This window comes from Gossypium arboreum, chromosome 10 (assembly GCF_025698485.1).
Source record: "Gossypium arboreum isolate Shixiya-1 chromosome 10, ASM2569848v2, whole genome shotgun sequence".
In the NCBI taxonomy this organism is placed as follows: domain Eukaryota; kingdom Viridiplantae; phylum Streptophyta; class Magnoliopsida; order Malvales; family Malvaceae; genus Gossypium; species Gossypium arboreum.
Genome location: NC_069079.1, coordinates 115,281,388 through 115,306,550, shown reverse-complemented (window position 1 = coordinate 115,306,550; position 25,163 = coordinate 115,281,388). Strand labels below are relative to the sequence as shown.

At 35.8% G+C, this 25,163-nt stretch overlaps 1 protein-coding gene across 1 annotated transcript; it reads right to left on the bottom strand.

Annotated features, from left to right (window-relative positions):
* Positions 1 to 7,198: 7,198 nt before the first annotated feature.
* Positions 7,199 to 14,054, bottom strand: LOC128282133 (uncharacterized). Its single transcript, XM_053020310.1, is given in 4 exon segments — positions 7,199 to 10,570; positions 10,975 to 12,687; positions 13,210 to 13,358; positions 13,361 to 14,054. Coding segments are annotated over 4 exon segments (5,928 nt in total).
* Positions 14,055 to 25,163: the final 11,109 nt, after the last annotated feature.

Here is a 25,163-nt window from a genome sequence, read left to right as displayed (position 1 = left end):
ATAAATAATTTTAAAATATAAATATCAGATTGTACGCGATATTCTAGTTTTATCTATACTTTCTAATTATTAATTATTGAATTTTAAATAAATAATTTGTAAATTGTAAAATTGAATATGAAAATGTTACTTCAAATTGAATTATTGAATTTAAGTAAATTAAAAGACTTATTATGAAAATATGATTTGAAGAACATCATTGAAAATTGTATAAAAAATGAAGGGGTTTATGTTGCAACTTTCTACTCCACAAATACTTTATTTCATTCCTTGCCAAATTTAACAACTTTGTAATATATATAGAACTTTGTAATATATATAGAAAGGATAGTATGAAACAAGTATATTATTTTTAATAATTTAATGTCACATCAGTATTTTCATTTTGATTTTAGTATTTTCATTCCAAAAAAATCATTGTACTTTTTTTTTAAAGTTTATTTAACCCTTGAATTTTTATCATTTGTCAAAATACCCAAATATGAATGGAAAAGTTAACTTTTTCATTAACTTCATGACATAGCTAGTAGATGTTGACGTGGTATCCACGTGACAAACCACATATATATTTAACTCATTGTGTTAGGCTACAAATCCAAGCATATTTAAAGTACAGGTGTTCATGAGACAGGTCGGATTGGGTTCAGGTCAGGTCTAAGTATGATATTAACATATTTTATGTTTGCCTAAGCTCGACTCGACTTGAAATTTAGGCTTAAAATTTTGCCAAAATCCATCCATTTTTGCAAAAGACTAACTCAAACCCATTTTAAGCCTGCCTATATTATTATTATTTAATTTTTTAAAAATATTTATATTATATTAATATAATATTTAATAGTTTTATACATTTTTTATTTATTTAAAAATTTTAGATAGCCATCTTAACTTTATTTTAATATTTACATTAAAGTAGTAGTATATATTTAGTATAAGTTTTTTTTAATGTGTTCTAAATTACATAGTATATAAAAAAACATAATATAAAATATTATAAACTTAAAAAAGGGCCGGACCGAGCTTGGGCCTTGAATGTTCGAGCCTTTAAACGGAGCTAATTTTTTGCTAAAGTCTATTTTTTGGGTTTAATATTTTTACTCAAACTCTTTCAAATTTCAGATTGACTTTCAAGCCCCGGATGAATAATCTGACTCATGAACAAAAATATTTAAAATAGATGCAACGAAACCTTTCTAATCGGACTAAAACCAATAAATATCATATTTAACAGCAAAAACTTGTAATTAGTTTCAAGTCAATGATTTATAAATTGTTTAAAAGAAATTGTGCTCAGTTCACATCAGAATCATTTCACTTCTTTTCTTGTCCGGAAGATGTTTTCTCAAGCTGCTTAAACTAGTTTTCGAACAGACTGTCAACTTCACCATTTAAATTGTCTCTGGTTTGGTACAGCCACTATCAACAGGATTTTCAAAATTTTCAGTGTGATTGTAATTAATTTTTTACTAATAATTTATATTTGATTATTTATAAAATTAGGTTTATTTTTCATAAAAAATTATATTATTTGTATATGTTTGAATTTGAAACTTAAATTCCCAAAAATAAGATCATCTCAAAAATAGTAACCTTTCTTTAATTTAATTTTTTAAGAAAATACTATTATTAATAGAAACCATAAATAATAACAATATAAAGAACATATTAATGCATACATGTCTGCATAATGATCTCAAAAAAAAAAAAAATTGACAAATTGATAGTAAGTTAGTAACCATAATACCTGCAATATTAGAATAATTTAGAAATAAATTAGAGATGTACCCGCTTGATCAAATCATTGAAATTTGCATCTAACCTTATTATCATCAAATCAACTTTACAATAAATACTGATCAACCAAAAAAAAAAAAACTGTCAAAAGTCCTAAGAAACTAGTGATGCACAAAAGTCCAAGTCTCAGATGACCTATCCTCCTCCTCATCATCTCGAATCTATCACTATATCACTATTATTTATCATGATATAACCTTTCGGGAATGGTTCTTAATAGATCTGGCGGCACCCTTATATTAACAAATCTCACATATGTACCAGAACATACCTAAAAATTAAAAGTAAAATAAAGCCACATTTGCTTATTCAAAGAAAATAGACTGAACAAAAAAGAACCATGAAAAATGTGAACAACCATGAAACTAAAAAAAATAAAATTGTATAAAATTTTTAAAAAGTTATATCATGTGTGAGTATTTGGAAAGTTGTATGGTAATTAGATTTGAGTGTAATTACTCATGTAATGCAACGACCCGATTTTAATCAGTGTCAAAAAATGCGATTTTCAAGTCAAAATCCATTAACCAAATCAATGAAATCATAAAAAGAAGAATTAGTGAATTTTAAATTGAAAGTATAATACTGGACAGTCAAGTAACTAAATCGAGAATGTCGAAACCATTCCTTGATTTAAAAATTTTAAAATTTTAAAAAAAAGGGGTAATCGACTTTTGAAAAACAAATGCATGGAGTCGCCACCGATCTTTTGTTTTGGTGTGATCGGATCACCTAAAAATTTGGTTATTTTAATAAAACATTTATGATTTACTAAAACAACAATTTTGGTCTACAAAAATTTTAGAAAACGGGCTCGAGTTTGATTACGCATGAGGAAGGATTAGCACCTCACTACGCCCAAAATTGGTACCAAATCGATTAAATATTGTCCTTATGTCTAAAATTAAAAATGTTTTTAAAATGTGGCTTTTTTTTAATAAAAGTTGAATAACGCGAGTTAATCGTCAAAAATTTTCTTGTTTCGATGTCCGGAAATTTATAATTCGAAAATCACGAAAGGATGCTCAACTATTTAGTCTAACGAAAAATCGAAACCCAGCACAGTAGGACACGATTCTTTGAATTCCCAAACATTGATCATTGCCTCACTTTGGAAAATACGAGTGAAATCCCGGAGAGATATTTGATTATTTCGGTCAGACGGAAGATTGCAACCCAGCACGATAGGGCACTATTCCCCGAACTGCCCAAACATCAAACACTTCTTTCGTTTTAAAGGGTTTTTAGAAAACGTGGATGAAACTTCAAAGGGATCTTCGATTGCTTAGAATAAATGAAAAAGCACAACCCAACACGATAGGGCACGATTCTCAAATATCCAATCATCGAACATCCTTTGTTTTGAAAGGTTTTTAATAAGCATGGGTGAAAACCTAAAGGAATATTCGATTGTTTTTGAGCAAACGAGAAATCACAACCCAGCACGATAAGGTATGATTCTCGAATCATCAAACACCGAGTATTGCCTTTATTTGCGACAAATCTTATTTCGAGGTAACAACATGTCATACCCGGTAAGTTAGGGCACTACACCTCGTATCTCCAAAAATAAACATTTTTTTTAAACTCACATTGTGATTAAAAGGAATATTCCATTATTTAGGTTAAATAAAAAGAATCGAAATCCAGTAAGTTAGGGTACGATTATCTCGAATTACCTAATATGGAATATTACTTTTATGAAAGAATTATTTTAATATATTGAGTAAGAAAAATAACGTGATTTATAGTAAAACATAAAAGCAAATTATAATATTAATGTGAATAATAACATAATAGGTGCGATGTTGTCAAAACGATACTATGAGTAATTATAAAAGATGAAGTAATAGCAAGACTAGTAATATGTAAATATAAACAAATGCATGAGGAAAATGAAATGATCAAGACATAAGCAAATTAACGAATAAATAAAAATGAATAAAACATGGAACAACAAAATGGCAATGACATTGATAATAATAATAATAATAATAATAATAATAATAATAATAATAATAATATAACGTGAAAATAATGATAATAATATATGAATTTAAAATATATATATATATATACATACATATACCAAAGACATATTCATAATAATAGTATTGAATATTAAAAGTATATATATAATAGAGACAAAAATATATGCATAATGTAGTATTGAAAGTATTTACATGGGATAATGTATAAAAACATATGAATAATGTGATATTAAAATATATACATAAAAATATAATATATATATATATATAATATAATATATACATAATATAGTATTAAAATATATATAATACATACACATTAGAAATAATAATAATGTTACAAAACAATTATTAATAATACTTCATAAATATATACATACATATATATATATATATGTTAAAAATAAGTACATATTAATATTAAGATGATGATAATATTAAAATAACCATTGATAACTTTACATATAAATATATACACATATAAGTATGATAACAGTAATTATAATACTAATACTAATAATAAATACAATAATAGTAGTAAAAATAAACACATTAATAATCATGAAAATAATGTGTACATGAAAAATAATAATGATATGATAAAAAATGATACAATATAATAATAATGTAAAGAAAATAAAATAATAATATTTATAATAAAAGAAAATAAAAGAGTGTATTTAAAACCATATATATAATATTATTTGAACTAATATTAAAATTAAAGTAGCAAAGATAATATAAAATCAACTTAAATTAAAAAGAGACTAAATTCAATTAAAAACGAAGTTTTGGGGCAAATTTAAAAATAAAAAAAAAAAAGGGCCTATTTAAATGCGCATGAAACAACAGAGGGCCTAAAGTGCAATAACCCCTTTATAAAATGCACAAGATCACTAGGATTAAATTGAAAATTACGACAAATTTTGGTGCCAAATTAAAAATAAAAATAATTTAATTGCAAAGTAATAAAAAGCGGAGGGCTAAATGCAAATAGCCCTCCAATGAAAACACGGGATCCTGAAGTTGGAGCTGGTCGGGTCGCTGGTCGGCCATTGGTTAAGAGCCAAACGACGTCGTTTTGACATTAGTGGCTTAAACCCAAAACGACGTTTTTTGATGGGGCTATATAAGTCAAAATTCCTAAAAAAAACTCATTTTTCCCATTTCAAAAAAAAAAAACTAACCCTTTTCTCAAACTCTCAAGGCCTTGTCCTCCGACCAAACTCCGCTCCGTCCTCCGCCATCCGCCACCATTATTGTAATTCTTAATCCACACATGATGGCATGAAATTTCAAAAGGTTTTTTTATATATATTTCTTATATATATACCTTGATATATTTTAATACATGAATGAGAAGAGATGGATTCGAATAATAAAATAAAAAGAATGAAAAAAAACCTTAAGCCGGTTTGCACTTTTTTTTTTTTGATGGCTTTGTTATTATCTTTTTTTGTATTGCTTGTTTTTTTTTTAAGAAAAATTCGAGAGATTACACTTTTTTTCAATCTCTTTTTTTGAAAACCCTCCCTTTTTACAATATTCTTGTTTTGTACCCAAAAATCCGGATTTCGTGCTTTGTAGCCAAATACCATGGATTTGCTATCTATTTCCTTGTTTTCTTGCTTCTTTTCTGCCTTTTTTTGTTTTTTTCTTCTTTTGACTTTTGCGGTGTAAGTGGAGCAAGTGGAGGTGGCTAGGTTTTTTTTTTTTTTTTTTTGAAAATTAGTTAAGGTTGTGGGCTAATTGGGCTTTTAGGGTTTTAATATTTAATGTAATTGGGTATTGTATTTATTTATTTGGTTTATTGGGCCACGGGCAAAATTTGGGCCTTATAATGCCCTCTTTCCTCATTGTCGTAACGAGAATGGAGCAAAGACTATAAAAGGACCAAATTTGCGGTCCGTTAAATCTCGGGATCTTGCTCCTCATCTTCCCTAAAGGTATTCGATGTCTTCAGAGTGTCAAATTTGCTATCTTCAACTTGCTTCTTGAAAACTCAGAACACCGATCCGTTATTTTCGATCCGCTCTCTGCCACTCTGAGACGCCAAATCATATCTTCGATCCGCTCTCCGCCGCTACAGAGACGCCAAATCTGTTATCTTCGATCTGCTCTCTGCTGCTACAGAGACGCCAAATCTGTTATCTTCAATCTGTTCTCCGCCACTACAGAGATGCCAAATTATCTTCGATCTGCTCTCCGCCGCTACAGAGATGCCAAATCTGTTATCTTCGATCCGCTCTCCGCCCTACAGAGACGCCAAATCATTATCTTCGATCCGCTCTCTTTGCTCTGAGACGCCAATCATTATCTTCGATCCGTTCTCCGCCGCCACTGAGATGCCAAATCATCTTCGATCCGCTCTCGCCGCCACTGAGACGCTTCAATCATTATCTTTGACCTGCTCTCCGTCGCTACAGAGACGCCAAATCTGTTATCTTCGATCTGCTCTCCGCCGCTATAAAGATGCCAAATCTGTTATCTTTTTCAAGGAAGGTCAGATCTACTATGCTTTAGCATGTTACCCTACTGTTTAGGGGATAAAGGCACATCGATCTTCATTGTCCCTTGAAGGACTTAACCTGTATAATGCATATGAGTTCATGCCTAATGATTAGGATGCCATGACTCGAATGAGCCAAATGCTCCTAACTAAATGAATGATTATGAATGTATAAATATCATGAGAGTGGTTTCTTTTTAAATGTTTAAGGTATCGTTGCTAATAGTTCATCCGTGTTCTATCATCGATGCACTATCGTGTCTTCCTGTTTTGTCGTTATCTTTGATAGAAGATTCAAAGAAATAGTCACAACTTGGACTATTCTTTCTCCAATGTTTCCCACTTTTGAGTCTGGTTAATTCTGCCTAGTGGCCCTGCTTCAGGTTCTTGTACTATTTAGAAACTTTCCAGAGTAATATGCGTAACCTCTTTTATGTGAATGTTATAAGTCCAAAAATCGTGATTTCAACAAAAAAATGCTCGAAAGAGATTATCATAATGGACAAGATGGAATTTTATTGAGCAAAACTTGAAGTGAATACATTAAACAGGACAACAAATCTGGTAAGGCTCAAAATAAAATGAGGAAAAGGTGCCCCAGATATCGTAGCACGAGCTTCACTATTCTAGTTTCTCAAAGGCTCATTCGAACCAAATGTGTGTTCAGGAGATCCCGCGTCTTTTGTTGATGCTCCAAGGTGTAACATTCTTCTGTCTTGCTAATTTCGGGTGGACAAGACTGTCATATGCCTCATATTCAAAATTTGAGCTGCCCGTTTTTGGGTTTTCAACTCAAAGGCCCTTTTGGTTCCAAAGTGCCATTTGCGGGTTTTCACCTTTGCCTCTTTTTTTTTTTGCGAATTCAGAGCGCCCTTTGCGGGTTTTCACTCTGGCCACCCTTTCTTCAGGTGAAATACTTCTTGACCGAATCCGAGTTTATAGGATTGGGCAAGTTTCTACCGTCCATCTCGGCTAGAATCAATGCTCCTCCAGAGAAAGCTTTCTTCACCACGTAAGGCCCTTCCCAATTAGGCATCCATTTCCCTCGAAAGTCCTTCTGTATGGGAAGGATCTTTTTCAAAACCATGTCTCCCTCGTGGAATTCTCTAGGGCGAACCTTTTTGTCATAAGCCCGCATCATTCGCTTTTGGTACATCTGACCATGACGGATAGCTCTTAACCTCTTTTCCTTAATTAGGTTCAATTGATCATATCGAGACTGGATCCATTCAGCTTCTTCTAACTTTAACTCTATCAACACTCGAAGAGACGGGATCTCGACTTCGATTGGCAACACCGCTTCCATTCCGTAGACCAAAGAGAAAGGGGTTGCACCAGTTGAAGTTCTGATTGACGTTCGATAAGCAAAGAGGGCAAATGATAACTTCTCATGCCAGTCTCTGTAGGTTTTGGTCATCTTCCCCACAATTTTCTTAATATTTTTATTGGTCGCTTCCACTGCCCCATTCATCTTTGGGCGATATGGTGACGAATTGTGATGTCTGATCTTGAATTAACTGCAGACTTCCGCTATCGTACTATTGTTCAAGTTTAATGCATTGTCAGATATAATCCTCTCTGGCATTCCATATCGACATATAATCTCCTTTTTCAGAAACTTGCTCACTATCGACTTGGTCACACTAGCATACGAAGCGGCTTCTACCCATTTGGTGAAGTAGTCGATAACCGCGAAGATGAACCGATGCCCATTGGAAGCTTTCAGCGATATTGGTCCAATCACATCCATGCCCCACATAGAGAATGGCCATGGAGAAACCATGACATGCAGCGGTGAAGGAGGTACATGAATTTTGTCTCCGTAGATTTGACACTTATGACATCTCTTAGCGTAATTGATACAGTCTCCTTCCATGGTGGACTAATAGTACCCGAATCTCATAATTTGCCTGGCCATTGTAAAGCCGTTAGCATGTGTCCCACAGACGCCTTCATGGACTTCTTCCAAGATTTTCTTAGCCTCTACAGCATCTACACATCTTAGTAGCACTTGATCCTTTCTTCTTTTGTATAGGATATCTCCATCTAAGACATAGTCGATGGCCAATCTTCTTAGCGTTCTTTTGTCATTCTCGCTTGCCTGGTCCGGGTATTCACGGTTCTTCATGTATTGCAATATATCGTGATACCAAGGGTGATCATCTCTCTCTTCATCTTCTTCAATATTATAACAGTGGACCGGAGTTTCATAAATGCTCATCCGGATGGGTTTGACATCTTCTTGTTTGTTCACCTTGATCATGGAGGCTAAGGTAGCCAAAGCATCAACCATCTGATTTTCGTATCGTGGAAGGTAGTGGAAGGTAATGTCATCAAACTCTTTAACCAATTCCAGGACCAGCTTCCGATAATCGATTAACTTGGGGTCTCTGGTCTCCCATTCTCCCTTGAGTTGATAAATCACTAGCGCAGAATCTCCATACACCTCTAGCACTTTAATCTTGCATTCTATAGCTGCACAGACTCCCATGATACACGCCTCATATTTCGCCATGTTATTCGTACAATCAAAATCCAATTTACTAGTGAATGGATAATGATCTCCATTTGGAGATACCAAGACGGCCCCGATTCCATTGCCCACAGCATTTGACGCCCCATCGAAGTTCAATTTCCAAGAAAGTTCTTCCAGGGCACCTTCTTCAATGGTAGCAACACAGATTAGGTCTTCATTCGGGAAGTCAAAGTTCAAAGGCTCGTAGTCTTCCAAGGCTCTACTGGCCAGAAAATATGCTATTGCACTTCCTTTTACTGCTTTCTGGTTCACATAGACTATGTCGAATTCAGAAAGTAGAATCTGCCATCGGGCCATCCTTCCATTCAAAGCTATTGACTCCATCATGTACTTTAAGGGGTCCAATTTTGAGATAAGCCAAGTGGTGTGATATAACATATACTGCCTCAGTCTTCGGGTTGTCCAAATTAGGGCACAACACAACTTCTCTATCGGCGGGTACCTTACTTCACATTTCGTGAACTTTTTACTGAGATAGTAAATAGCTTTTTCTTTCCTCCCCGACTCGTCATGCTGACCCAATACGCATCCCATGGAGTTCTCGAATACTGCTAAATATAGTATCAACGGCTTATCGAGGTTAGGTGGCATCAGCACCGGGGCGTTGGATAAATACTGTTTGACCTTGTCGAAAGCCCTTTGGCATTCTTCATTCCATTCACCTGGGTTATGTTTCTTGAGGAGGCGAAAGACAGGGTCACATTTCTCGGTCAGTTGTGAAATGAACCGAGCAATGTAATTTAATCTTTCTAGAAAGCCTCGAACTTCTTTCTGAGTGCGTGGCGGGGATAGCTCTTGTATGGCTTTAACTTTGTCTGGATCAATCTCGATCCCTTTCTCACTAACCACGAAACCGAGCAACTTTCCAGACTTGGCTCCAAAAGTACATTTGGCGGGGTTGAGTTTTAGCTGAAACTTCCTCAACCTCAAGAACAATTTCTCCAGGACTTGTATGTGCTCCTTCTCTGTTTGAGACTTAGCTATCGTTTCATCAACATAGACCTCGATTTCTTTATGCATCACGTCGTGAAAAAGGGTTACCATGGCTTTTTGATAAGTTGCCCCTGCATTCTTTAGTCCAAACGACATCACCTTGTAGCAGAATGTGCCCCACATAGTTACAAATATGGTTTTCTCCATATCTTCAGGATGCATCTTAATCTGGTTATATCCCAAAAAACCGTCCATGAATGAAAACAGTGAGTGTCCAGCCGTGTTGTCCACTAGGGTGTCGATATGAGGTAGTGGGAAATTGTCTTTTGGGCTGGTTTTATTCAAATCTCTGTAGTCCACACACATTCGCACTTTTCCATCTTTCTTAGGGACAGGGACGATGTTGGCTACCCAATTTGAGTATTTTACCACCTTTAGGAATCCAGCATCAAACTGCTTTCGAACTTCTTCCTTTATTTTTAGCAAGACGTCGGGCCTCGTTCTTCGGAGTTTTTGCTGAACAGGCTTACACTCTTCTTTTATGGGGAGTCGGTGCACCACGATGTCAGTGTCCAACCCGGGCATATCTTGGTTTGACCATGCGAAGACATCTTTGAATTCTTGAAGTAATTCAATGAGGTCTCGCTTCATCTCCGCAGTGATACATGTTCCGATCTTCACCTCTTGTCTTTCTCCTAAACTCACAATTTCGACTGATTTTTTATGAGGTAGGATTTGTTTCTCGTCTTGTTCTACCATCTTCAACAAATCATCAGATAGGTTACAGCCTTGGTCATCTTCAAAATCCTGAGAATCATCCATACACACATCTTGCTCGAAAAGAAATTCTGAGTCGCTAGCAGTGTCACTCGTATCATTAATATCTGGGGACCTGTTATGAGGACGAAGGCAGATACAAAGAATCAAAAGAATTCAAAACATTTATTTACGTGATATGATTATGAATGATGAATGAAAGAATATTTAGAAGAATATTTCAAGAATAAAAGAATTCGAAAGTAATCATTTGTATGGTTATGAATGGAATTGAAAGGACGAGGTAACATTTGCTCAAAAATGATAATAACCGTGTATTTTATTGAAATGTCATTTTTAAACATCGGCCTATTTCATAAAAGATTCTTATTACTCCTAGGCCTAGAGCAATAAGTGTGTTTTGGACATTACTCTTAATCCGTTCTAAAAGCTACAGGAATCTCTTCCGCAGTCCAGTTGTCCAGAACACTTCCAGGCTTGCAGAGGCAAATACCCGACAAATTCTCTCTTCCGGTCTCCTCTTCGCATATGACGTTGATGTCCAAGCTTTCCAGCCTTTCTTCTATAGCTCCCGTCATTGGTGTGTTTCTCTCGGGATGAATAATTCCCCCGGACACAAATGTTTTCAATATATGGGAGAATGTCATTAGTTTCCATTTGATTTCCTTCCCTGTTAATCGAGCTCTTCTTCGTTCTTGCTTCTTTTCCAGCTCCCTTCTCTTTTGTTTTGCATCCGGCTTAAATCCTAAACCGAAGCGGTCTCTCTTGTCTTTCGGCATTGACGTTTTAACCCTTCCTTGCATATGTTTCCCAAGTCCCCTTCCGGGTAGGGCCCTTCTTCCGATCATCAGCTGGAGGCTCATCCTCGTGGTTTTGGACAATTTTGGCACCAGAATTTTGCTTCCCTCGGCGATGAACATCGCATTAACAAATTCCAAAGATCGAAATGAGCATTCGATTGCTTCGTCATCTGTCTCCAAATAGGGTGCATTATTGCTCACAGTTGCAATAATATCCTCCTCAGCCTTGATCGTTATCAATCTCCCTTCCGATACTAGCTTCAATTTCTGATGCAACGAGGAAGGCACTGCCCCAGCCGAATGTATCTAGGGCCTTCCCAACAAGCAATTGTATGAGGGCTTGATGTCCATTACGAGGAAATCCACCTCATATGTGTTTGGCCCAATCTGAAGAGGTACCTCGATTCTGCCCATCACCTTTCTCTCCGTGCCATCAAATGCTTTTATGATGTTCTGGCACTCTTTCATGTGAGAGCTATCTATAGGTAATCTATTCAGCATGGTCAAAGGCAGGACGTTCAAAGCCGACCCATTGTCAATCAGTACGTCTGGCAGCGTGTACCCTTTACAGCACGTGGTGATATGCAAAGCTTTAGTCGACCCCATGCCCCCGGGTGGTATCTCGTCGTCATTAAAGAAGATATAATTGTCGGCACTTATGTTGTTCACCAAACGGTCCAGCTTGTTAACGGAGATGTCATTGGCAACGTATGTCTCATTTAAGACCTTCATTAGCGCGCTACGATGAACTTCCGAGCTTAGAAGTAAGGCCAACACCGAAATACAGGCTGGTTGTTTACGTAGCTGTTCCACCACGCTGTATTCACTATGCTTTAGGAATTTTAAAAACTCCTTGGCCTCTTCTTCATTAACTGGCTTATTAATAGGTTTAGTTGCTTTTCCCTTCATTTCATCAACCACCTGGGCTTTTCCTTTTGTGGGCTGCACCTCCTCATTCGCCGTATCGTAACGCCTCCCGCTACGTGTATAGAAACCCTTGCCTTGGTCCCCTCTTGTAGCGTCAACCGAGCTCTCCTTTCCCGGCATCATCACACTGCAATCATAATTCCATTGGACCTTTTTGCTGTCTTTGTAAGGGAAAACTGCAGGTCTTTGGATTATGACCCTCGGTGGCATTTTTACTCCGGCTTTATTATTTTTGGGTCTCGAAATGATCACCACGGGATAGTTAGGCGTTCGATTTTGTGCCGTCGATTCTCCCTCCGATGCACATATATCTCCCTCTACGGGGTTTTCGGTCTCTTCATAGAATTCAATTTCTTTATTGTTCATCATGTTTTGTAGTAGGGCTCTGAACTCCCCGCAATCTTGGATTTCATGCCCCACCTTGTCGTGAAACTCACAGTAGTTTCTCTCTTCTTTGGATTCTTTCCTCGAGTCCAACACAATCAATACTCTCTTGGCCATCTCCTTCCATACCCGCCTCAACGGGGTCCTGACTTCTGCCACCTCATATTTGGTCTTCTTGTTCAAGCCTTCACTTATCCCATTCACTCATTGGTCAGTATGATTGGGGAGTGGGTTTCCTGCTACATTGGGCGTGGCTGGGTCATCAAATCTCACAATCCCCACATTAATGAGTCTTTCGACTACTTTCTTGAATGCAGTGCAATTCTCGATTGAGTGCCCAGTAATTCCCGCGTGGTATTCACATTGGGCATTTGTGTCATACCATTTGGGATACGGGGGCTGCAGTGGCTGTAGGTAGAAAGGGGATACTACATGAGCGTTGAACAGGTTCTGGTACAACTCCCTATATGTCATGGGTATGGGGGTAAATTGTGGCCTTTCTGTGTTCTTTCTCGAATTGGATTATTGTCTTATAGAGCTTTGTTGATTGGTAGTCACCGTTTTAGGTTGATTCACGGTAATTGACTTGGACTGCCCCTTGTTGAATGTGCTCGTGTTGTTCACTTCATTGTTCCTTTTCCTTGGGGCCGACTTTCTGGCACTCTCTCCTGACTCTATTTTACCGCTCCTCACAGCATTCTCATTATTTCCCCCGTCATCACTATGTCGGAGAAGCTTTTTGTGGCACTTCCTAACATATGGGTGATAAAAAGGGCTTTCAAGGTGTTGATAAAGAGCATTGTCGTCTCCTTTTCTAGAAGTGGCGGCTAAACTTGTATGGCCACCTCTCTCCATCTTTGTGCATACTGTCTGAAGCTTTCATTTGACTTTTTTTCCATATTCTGGAGAGTGATTCTGTCAGGGGTCATGTCCGTCACATGATTGTATTGCTTCATAAAGGCCTGAGCCAGGTCCTTCCATGAGTTAATCTTGGCTCGGCTCAGTTGATTATACCACTTAGACGCCGCTCCAACCAGACTATCTTGAAAGCAGTGGATTAGTAGCTGGTCATTGTTAACATATCCCGTCATTCACCTGCAGAACATGGTGATGTGGGCTTCAGGGCAACTTGTTCCATTGTATTTCTCAAATTCAGGCATTTTGAATTTAGGGGGGAGGACTAAATCTGGGACCAGACTCAGATCCTTGGCATCAATCCCTTGATGATGATCCGCGCTCTCCATGGCTTTGAATTTTTTCTCGAGCCATCTACAACGTTCTTCCAATTGTTTTTGCGAATCCATCCTCACCTTTTCCTCTTCAGCAGCTTCATCCAAGTCGGGAACGGGCGGATAGTTCGGGTTGTTGACAAAGTTAGAGCCTGAGCCGGCTTGGAAGTTCATCGGAATTGAAGCTCCAGCCTGAACTTGCTGGGGTATGATTGTGACATATGTTTTTGTAGGTTAATCTCGGGCTTCATCGATACATGCGTCGGAGTAAAGCCAGGAGGGTATTGGAGATCTTCATTCGTTTCCTCAACTTGGTCCATGGGGCCCTTTCCCTTATCTATTCCTCCCAACAGCAATTTAGATAACTGGGACATCATTTGTTTCTGGGACTCTATCATTTGCTCCTTCATCTCTCGTTGAATCTTGGCTAGCTGCTCTTCCATCTGAGACTGCATTTGTTCTTGCATGTCCTTTTGCATTTGCTCCAATTTTTCGAGTCTCTTATCCATTGATTTTTTTCTTGTAGTTGGTTGGTTTTCGTTAGTTTCCAGGTTACTGAAATAATTTTTAATTAATTAATTAGAAAACTCTTATGGCCTTTAATGCATAATGATCTGATGTAATGCAAATGCATGAATGTAAAGGAGGCATCAATTTTGATTCAATTGCCCTTAGAAAATTTCACTCGAAAATAAAATCTTTTACATAAAGTCGAATTACAAATAAAATTTCGCTCTAACACTTAGAGTCCTAATTTTTCTAAGCAACGAGGCCAGCTCTTGTCCGTGATCCGACTCCAACTCATACTTCACGCTCAGTATGTCCGCTTGAACCGCTAAAGTTTGCAAGTAGTCTGCTACCTTCCGAATTTGGGTTATGGCTTCCCCCATAAGGTAATCTCTGTTTCTGACTTGGTCTTGCACATGGTGAAGCTGCTCTTTCCAACGATCCTCGTTTGCCTCGAAAAACTGGATCCGCATTTCATAGTTCTACAGTGATGCCTCTAACTCTCCTATTCTTTCTTTCATCTCTTCTATCTGGCTCAAGCTTGCCCTCAGCTCTATTGCGGTGTTGCGGTTTTGGTACTGATGCAAAGACTTCTCGAGTTCTGCCACTCTAGCTGTTAGTTCACCTCGCTCGTTTCGGCTTTTTGACAGACTCTTCTCCAAATCTTCGTTTCGTGCCTGAGCATATCGAAATTTACTTTCCCACCGATCGGTATTGGCTTTTTCTTCTCGAATTTTGTGGCGCCATTGTTCGAAAGTCTTACCTAAACCCGCAGTCCTCATAGATAGGCGCAGCTTCTTGTAGTCTGTCTTCAAGCTGTTTAGGTTTTCTTCGGCCTTAGTTTTTTCTTTTCTCTATTTCTCAGCCTCTGACCTCTGAACATCAGCGTCTAACCTTAGATGCATCTTCTCTTCTCCTAACTGTTCGATCTTCTTCCTGAGCTCCAAACTCTTCTTCTTGAAATCTTGCCTTTTAATTTCCAATTCTGATGGGGCGATTTGTAATTGTTCCCCGATAGGTTGAGCATTCTCCAAGCTTGGCCTAGGAATATTATCATTAATCCTCTTCCTAAACCACTCGCTATACTCGGGCGTTACTATGGAACCGACGGCTAACCTCTTCATCCAACAAGTTTGCTTCCAAGCATCCGATAACTCCCGAACTCTCTTCTTATAATGAGCACCTTTAAATGAGAATTCACTCTGAGCAAGCCCATAGGTCGTGGGTACAAACTGCCTCGACTTATATTGCCTCAAGGCTAACAGTGGAGTATACCCGGTAGCTCCCCAAATTCCTAACAATGGCACCAATCGAAGTTACCGCATCGGTACATGATCTCGTCAGGAACCATCCAATAAGCTCTCCACTCGATATCCCCCTCCTTGAGGTTATGAAGAATGTCCATCCACTTATCCTCTGAGATATCCTTTCTCCACTGTATAGCTGCTTCTTCTTTCAATGGGAAATAACCCTCAGAGAAGACTCGATAGGAAACTTTGTCTACCTTCCAAAAGTGCCCGTGAAACCATGCCATCAATAATTGCGCACATCCAATGAATCGCCCCTTGCCTGTCTTCCTACATGAGCTCAAAGATCTGAATGTTTCTGTCAATATTGCCGGTACCGGGGTGATTCCCTTTTCAAGGCGATCAAACAAGTCAATGACCGCCTCGTCCACGTGCCTCAAAGCCTTAGGAAATATCACTAATCCGTAGATGCTTAAGGCAAATATATCAACCCTCTTTATTTCATCTGGATGTGTCAAGATCAAATCTCGCAAATTCTTCCAAGGGATACATTTGCTATCTCCTTTTTGCTGAATCCGAGTAATGACCCAATGCTCGCTCATCCCAGAAATGCTCATCAGTTTCTTCACGAAAGTCTGACTACTAAAAACCCGAGCATAAGTCTTCCGGACTTGAATTTTGGGACACCTGAGCAAAGTAGTGTATTCCTCCATGGTAGGTACCAAATCCACTTCTCCAAAAGTGAAACACTTGTATGCAGAATTCCAAAACTGCACCAAGGCTCGAAACAAATTCTTATCCACTTTAATGTCTAGCAGGTAGGATACGTCACCATAATTTTGGTAAAACAATTGCTTGATTCCCTCATTCCAACTAGCCCAAATGTCTCTCAACTCTTGCAGCTCGTTTTGTACTACATTGATTCGAGTGAAATCCTGCAACTCCGATACACACCCTTCTGCCAAGCTATCCCCTCTCTCCGATTGCAGCCTCTCCGACCATGCATGAACGGCCGCATTATCCTCAACTTTACTAAGAAATTCATTCTCCATGTCAAATTTTCTAACTTAGTAATTGAATACGGATTAACGCCCCCTTTAGTATGCAATGTTTACTATATGCGATAGAATGCAAGCACATAAACGATAATTATGACGCATATAGGGGTAAGTACTAAGACTCGACGCGGCTTCATCCAAGGATGGTTCCTAAGGTTTACTATATGCGGTTTAGTTCTAGAGATACGGTACCCGAACCAGCAGATTCCTCAATCCTCACCCATTATAGGCTCATATGGACCAAGTTCAGCTCAAGGGAATACATTTCCTTATGCCCATACGGAGGTGAAAACCTCACGAAGACATAAGTATGGATGTATTTCGGAAGCGATCCCCTAGCCCATGCGGAGGTGAAAACCTCACGAAAGCATAGTTTCTCACTCCCACTTAAAAGGTGTGACCACAACGGTCGTGCAATGCAATACAAAAGTATTCTATAGGACTTGAACCAAAACAGATGAAGTAAAAGAATCATTTGTTAAAAACCAAATTTTAAATTTTCGACAAAAGGACAAAAATAAATCAATTTTGCGGCTTGACTCTCTTATTGTCCCCAGTGGAGTCGCCAAGCTGTCGAAACCATTCCTTGATTTAAAAATTTTAAAATTTTTAAAAAAGGGGTAATCGACTTTTGAAAAACAAATGCATGGAGTCTCCACCGATCTTTTGTTTTGGTGTGATCGGATCACCTAAAAATTTGGTTATTTTAATAAAACATTTATGATTTACTAAAACAACAATTTTGGTCTACACAAATTTTAGAAAACGGGCTCGGGAGTCGGTTACGCATGAGGAAGGATTAGCACCCTCACTACGCCCAAAATTGGTACCAAATCGATTAAATATTGTCCTTATGTCTAAAATTAAAAATGTTTTTGAAATGTGGCTTTTTTTTAATAAAAGTTGAATAACCTGAGTTAATCGTAAAAAATTTTCTTGTTTCGATGTCCGAAAATTTATAATTCAAAAATCACGAAAGGATGCTCAACTATTTAGTCCAACGAAAAATCGAAACCCAGCACAGTAGGACACGATTCTTTGAATTCCCAAACATTGATCATTGCCTCACTTTGGAAAATATGAGTGAAATCCCGGAGAGATATTTGATTATTTCGGTCAGACGGAAGATTGCAACCCAGCACGATAGGGCACTATTCCCCGAACTGCCCAAACATCAAACACTTCTTTCGTTTTAAAGGGTTTTTAGAAAACGTGGATGAAACTTCAAAGGGATCTTCGATTGCTTAGAATAAATGAAAAAGCGCAACCCAACACAATAGGGCACGATTCTCAAATATCCAATCATCGAACATCCTTTGTTTTGAAAGGTTTTTAATAAGCATGGGTGAAAACCTAAAGGAATATTCGATTATTTTTGAGCAAACGAGAAATCACAACCCAGCACGATAAAGTATGATTCTCGAATCATCAAACACCGAGTATTGCCTTTATTTGCGACAAATCTTATTTCGAGGTAACAACATGTCATACCCGGTAAGTTAGGGCACCACACCTCGTATCTCCAAAAATAAACATTTTTTTAAACTCACATTGTGATTAAAAGGAATATTCCATTATTTAGGTTAAATAAAAAGAATCGAAATCCAGTAAGTTAGGGTACGATTATCTCGAATTACCTAATACGGAATATTACTTTTATGAAAGAATTGTTTTAATATATTGAGTAAGAAAAATAACGTGATTTATAGTAAAACATAAAAGTAAATTATAATATTAATGTGAATAATAACATAATAGGTGTGACAAGTGTCAAAAACGATAATATGAGTAGTTATAAAAGATGAAGTAATAGCAAGACTAGTAATATGTAAATATAAACAAATGCATGAGGAAAATGAAATGATCGAAGACATAAACAAATTAACGAATAAATAAAAATGAATAAAACATGGAACAACAAAAATAGCAATGACAATGATGATAATAATAATAATAATAATAATAATAATAATAATAATAATAATGTAGAAAATAATGATAATAATATATGAATTTAAAATATATATATACATACATATACCAAAGACATATTCATAATAATAGTATTGAATATTAAAAGTATATATATAATAGAGAAAAAATATATGCATAATGTAGTATTGAAAGTATTTACATGGGATAATGTATAAAAAACATATGAATAATGTGATATTAAAATATATACATAAAAATATAATAGATATATATATATAATATAATATATACATAATATAGTATTAAAAATATATATAATACATACACATTAGAAATAATAATAATAATGTTACAAAACAATTATTAATAATACTTCATAAATATATACATACATATATATATATGTTAAAAATAAGTACATATTAATATTAAGATGATGATAATATTAAAATAACCATTGATAACTTTACATATAAATATATACACATATAAGTATGATAACAGTAATTATAATACTAATACTAATAATAAATACAATAATAGTAGTAAAAATAAACACATTAATAATCATGAAAATAATGTGTACATGAAAAATAATAATGATATGATAAAAAACGATACAATATAATAATAATGTAAAGAAAATAAAATAATAATATTTATAATAAAAGAAAATAAAAGAGTGTATTTAAAAGCATATATATAATATTATTTGAACTAATATTAAAAATTAAAGTAGCAAAGATAATATAAAAATCAACTTAAATTAAAAAAGAGACTAAATTCAAATTAAAAACGAAGTTTTGGGGCAAATTTAAGAATAAAAAAAAAGAAAAGGGCCTATTTAAATGCGCGTGAAACAACAGAGGGCCTAAAGTGCAATAACCCCCTTTATAAAATGCACAGCATCAGCTAGGATTAAATTGAAAATTGCGACAAATTTTGGTGCCAAATTAAAAATAAAAAATAATTTAATTGCAAAGTAATAAAAAGCGGAGGGGCTAAACGCGCAAATAGCCCCTCCAATGAAAACACGCAGATCCTGAAGTTGGAGCGGGTCGGGTCGCTGGTCGGCCATTGGTTAAGAGCCAAAACGACGTCGTTTTGGCATTAGTGGCTTAAACCCAAAACGACGTCGTTTTGATGGGGCTATATAAGTCAAAATTCCTAAAAAAAAACTCATTTTTCCCATTTCAAAAAAAAAAAAACTAACCCCTTTCTCTCAAACTCTCTCAAGGCCTTCTCCCTCCGACCAAACTCCGGCTCCGTCTCACGCCATCCGCCGCCACAAGGCCATTGTCGTCATCCCACCACAGACATGGCAGAAATTTCAAAAAGGTTTTTTTTTTATATATATTTCTTATATATATACCTTGATATATTTTAATACATGAATGAGAAGAGATGGATTCGAATAATAAAATAAAAAAGAAAAGAAAAAAACCTTAAGCCGGTTTGCACTTCTTTTTTTTTTGATGGCTTTGTTATTATCTTTTTTTTTTGTATTGCTTGCTGTTTTTTTTTTAAGAAAAAAATTCAGAGAGATTACACTTTTTTTTTCAATCTCTTTTTTTTTTTGAAAACCCCCTCCCTTTTTACAATATTCTTGTTTTTGTACCCAAAAAATCGGGATTTCAGGCTTTGTAGCCGAAATACCATGGATTTGCTATCTATTTCCTTGTTTTCTTGCTTCTTTTCTGACCCTTTTTTTGTTTTTTCTTCTTTTGACTTTTGCAGGTGTAAGTGGAGCAAGTGGAGGTGGCTAGGTTTTTTTTTTCTTTTTTTTTACTGAAAATTAGTTAAGGTTGTGGGCTAATTGGGCTTTTAGGATTTTAATATTTGGGCTGTAATTGGGTATTGTATTTATTTATTTGGTTTATTGGGCCACGGGAAAAATTTGGGCCTTACAGAGAAAACGGTTAAATATAGACTAAATTGTAAAAGTGCAATCGTTAACAAATTTTAAATTAGAAAATGTCAGAAAACTAAATTAGCAATTCAACCAAGGGTCAAATAGTTATTTAACCATTTGTATAACATGGATAATGGAGTATGACGATTCATTCACTTATTTTTTTAATTAAAAGAGTTGATTATATGTTATAACCATTTAATTAAGTTAATTAAATTTAATTTGTTGCTTAATCTAACTATAAATAGCAAGTTATTGGGAGAGAGATGAAAGCCATCATCTTCCCTTAGTTTTTGCCGCCCTTTACCAAAAAAAAGAAAAAAGAAAAAAAAACCTTGATTGTTTTTTCATTGGACTAACGTATCAAAGGCTATTTTTAATTTTTTTATAGAATTGTAATTCATTAAGTTTAATTAAGTTAGCTCATAACTTAAATTTTGAAATTATCAAGCGTGTGTTAAGTTACCATTATAAAGGTTTGATGAATTTGAATTTGAATTTGAATTTGAAAAGGGTTGGATTTTAATTATTAAATTTAGGTTTTATTAAGATTGTATTAAAAGATATTGAATGAGCTTAGATTTAAAGGTTTAGTTATATATTTAACTTTTTATATTAGAGACTAAATTGAATAAATTGAAAGCTATTAGAAAATTATGTTATAGATTGAAAGCTTGTGGTCCTTGAAGAAAGAATATAAAATTGAATTTTGATAAGATGCTAAATAACGAAAGATGTGAGCACTTCAAATATAGAGGCTAAAATGAGTAAAGTACAAATTATGTTAAATTGGTATGTTTTTCATGTGCTTGTATGAAACTAATATTATTTCTATTATCAAATTTACATAGGTAGCTAAAGACAACATCGGGTTGTCTCACACCTTGGTTTGGCGAGTCAGTTCAGTTTGCGAGATCATGCTGGTGAAGACCGCCTAAGTTGTGAGACTTTGACCGGTTAAGGTTGGTAACTTCGTGGTGAAGTACTTCGTAGAACTTCGCCAAAATTGCAGAGTTCCATTTCGTAGATGGTGAGTTCTTAGTTATGGCGAAAGCCTTATTAGGTCGACCTTCCCAATAATAAGCTTCCCACCCCTATTTTTGTATCGTTGCTAATGTAAATATATCAATTAGTGGGACACGTTTTAGTCATCTAAGGACCTAGTGGAGGTAACATTTGTAGACAAAAATTAAGGGTTAGATGGGAGCAAGAAGGTGATCAAAATATTAAATATTTTCATACTATGGTAGCAACTAAACAAAACTTGCAATCTATTAGAAGTTTGAAGGATAATAAAGGGAAAAGTTTAAACTCTTTTAAGGAGATAGAAGTTGAGGCTATTAAGTTTTATAAAGGGCTTTTTAGCTTTCCAAATTTTGATGTTATTGGTTGTTCTACTGGGTTGTTGAATGAACTTATTAATTGTTTTTTTTCTGAAATGGTAAAGGCTGAGTTACAAAGACAGGTCACTAAAGAAGAAATTAAGGATTAATATTTGAATAGAAAGGAAAGAAAGCTTCTAGACCTAATGGCCATACTTCTTGTTTTTTCAAGGCTGTGTGGAATTGTTGAGTATGACTCATATTTTAGTCAAATTTGAGAAGTAATCTCCCAGTTAAACTCTATTTATTTGTTTTAGTCGAACTCTAATTATTCTAGATTATTTTATTATTATTTGACCTATGAATTTAGCCTATAAATAGGCTCTTTTATAACCTTAGAAAATACACTCATTAAAATATTAGAACTCATAATACTTTTAGAGAATTTTGTGTTTACATTTTGAGGATTCTTTATTCTTGGGTTTAGTTTTTATCTCTATCTTTTGTACTCTTCATTATTTTGCCATTATAGTAAAATTATATTTGCTCATGGTTTTTTATCCTTTTTGGAGTGATTTTTCCATGTTAAATTTGTGTGATCAATTTCTCAATTTCTTCCGCTATTTTTTACTTGTTCATTGCTTAATCGAGTCGATCCCCAACAGGGATATTGTTGGTACAGATTTGATTCAAGCAGTTCTTTATTTCTTTTAATTCTCAAAGCTTCTTCTAACTTTTAATGCCATTGCTATTGTGTTGGTATTGAAAATTTATAATCCTACTCATTTAAAAGATTTTTGACCAATATTATGGTGTAATGTGATAAACAAATGCATAACTCGAATTCTTGTTAAGAGGTTAACAATGTTTATACCTAAGGTAATCATAAGAAGCCAAAGTGCTTTTGTGATGGGAAGAAACATAATAAACAATACTTTTATGGCTCAGGAGTTAGCGAAAGGTTACGAAAGGTCTACTCTTTCACCTCGATGTGCCCTCAAAATTGATTTATAGAAAGCTTTTGACTCCTTCAACTAGAAGTTTATTCTTAATGTTCTTGTTGCCTTATAGATGCTTGAAAAAATTCTCAATTGGATCATAATTTGTATTACAGCACCTAGAATATCGATCTCTTTAAACAGGGGACTTGTAGGGTACTTTAAAGGTGCCAAAGGTCTAAAACAAGGGGATCTACTTTCCTTGTAGCACCCCAAACCCGGCCCAGAAGTTATGGCCGGATCCGGCATGCCACATCAAAACGTAAAAAAAAAATTTCCATTTTAAGTCCAGAAAATCGTACTTGATGTTCAAAAGATTAATTCATTAAGGGTTAAAGTGAAAGGAAGCATGCACCGGTAGGAAACCGGAAAAGAGGTGGTGAGTCCATCGGATTGCTAAGTACCAAGCTCCTTCGGATCCAATCCTAGACATGCATACCGCCATTGCCACACCTTAACGTCATGGATATTTCTAGGAAACCGATTTGATTAAGTCATTTTAGGAAAAGTGATTAATTTTGGAAAATACTTTCATTATGGAAGCTTTGCTTGTTGTCGTGTTATTTTGAAATCAACTGTTGTTTTTGAAAACGCCCTAAAGCTATCCAAATTCAACAGTTAAAATAAGTATTACCTATCTTAGTAATACATATTAAAACCATAAAAAATAATTAAGCGGCCTTATTACATTTAAAACCCAAAACTTCAAACGTAAATAAAAGGATGTCCAATTCACGGAAGAAAATCAAACTTTCGAGCGGTGGCCACTCAAAATTCCCTCACGCTCCAAGCCCACTATGGTTGGGGATTTCTGCGTGGATGAAAATAAAAGGGGTGAGTTTGGGAAACTCGATGTGTAAGAAAACCCATTCAAAGCCCAAGTCACTCAAGCCTATTGGGCCTAAGCCCATTCAGTAACAAGTGGTCTTGGGCGAGCCCTTTCAAATTACAATAAACCGAGCCTTAGCCCCTTATTCAGATAACAAGATGGCCCATAGGCCCATTTCAAAATACATGCAACATCAAGAAACATATGCAAGCCCATTTGGGAGACTACTCAACCCACCAACCACTACACTCCACCCATACCACCATACACTCCATGTGGGAATAGCTCAACCCACCTAGCCCAACACTCCACGATTCTGCACCTTGTTGCTCGATTATCGATAAATTGAGGCAAAGCCTCCAAGACGTGGACAAACCACTTTCAGTACTTCCTCTGTCAATATCCCAGTCCCATGCATCGATAATAACAACATGGCATGCAGAAAAACAACAAATCAAACATGCATTTAGGTCAATTTAACCCTAGAGGTATTTCGGTAATTTATCTCCTAGGGGTAAAACTGTAAATTTTTCCACTTTTAAAGGTATTTCAGTAATTTATCTATTTTACGGTTTTTCATGCATATTCCTACCTTTCACGTACTAACAAAATCACTACCAAGGGTTCTTACCAAATTGGGCCCGTTGGCCCATCATTCCAATTTTGGCCCATTAAGCCCAAAAATATCGATGGCACAGAAATCATGCACTTTGCAGTCCCTTACCAAAAACATTAATCGATTTACCTCACGAGCATTTGCACACTCGCAAATCTACAAAATACCGGTTTTCGGCATTTCGGCTTTTCGACTTTTGCCGATCTAGACTAAGAAAGAGGGTGTTAGTTACACACCTGTTTGCGGCGATATGCTGACGAGATCCACACACGAACTGCCTACAATTGGATTACTAACACATTAATCTAACTGTTCAAATACGAACCACGTATTAACCCCTTACAATATTCGGCAACCACACCTACAGATCATAGTAAGCTTATAAGAAATCAATAAGCAACTCATTAACAAATTTTTGTCAATGTTTACCACATAATCATAATTTCACTGCAAGCTGTCTTCCTGAGCAACAGTCACTAAATTATTTATAACTGGAGCTACGAAACTCCAAATCAAGTGCCGTTAATTTTCCCTAAAAATAGACTCATATATCTTCTATCCATAAAATTTTCAGAATTTTTGGTTTGGCCAATCAATACCAGATTTTTCTTAAAGTTTCGCATGTTTCACTGTTTGACTAATCTGACCACTCTTCATTACGAATCAAATTTCTCATTGTACAGAATTCAAAATATGTTCTTGTTTATTCCATTTGAAACTAGACTCATTAAGCTTTAATTACATAATTTATGAAGCTTCTAACTCATCTCCCACAATTTATGGTGATTTTCCAAAGTCACGTTACTGCTGCTGTCTCAAGCAGATTTATTACCAAATCACTCTTTCACACCTAACTTGC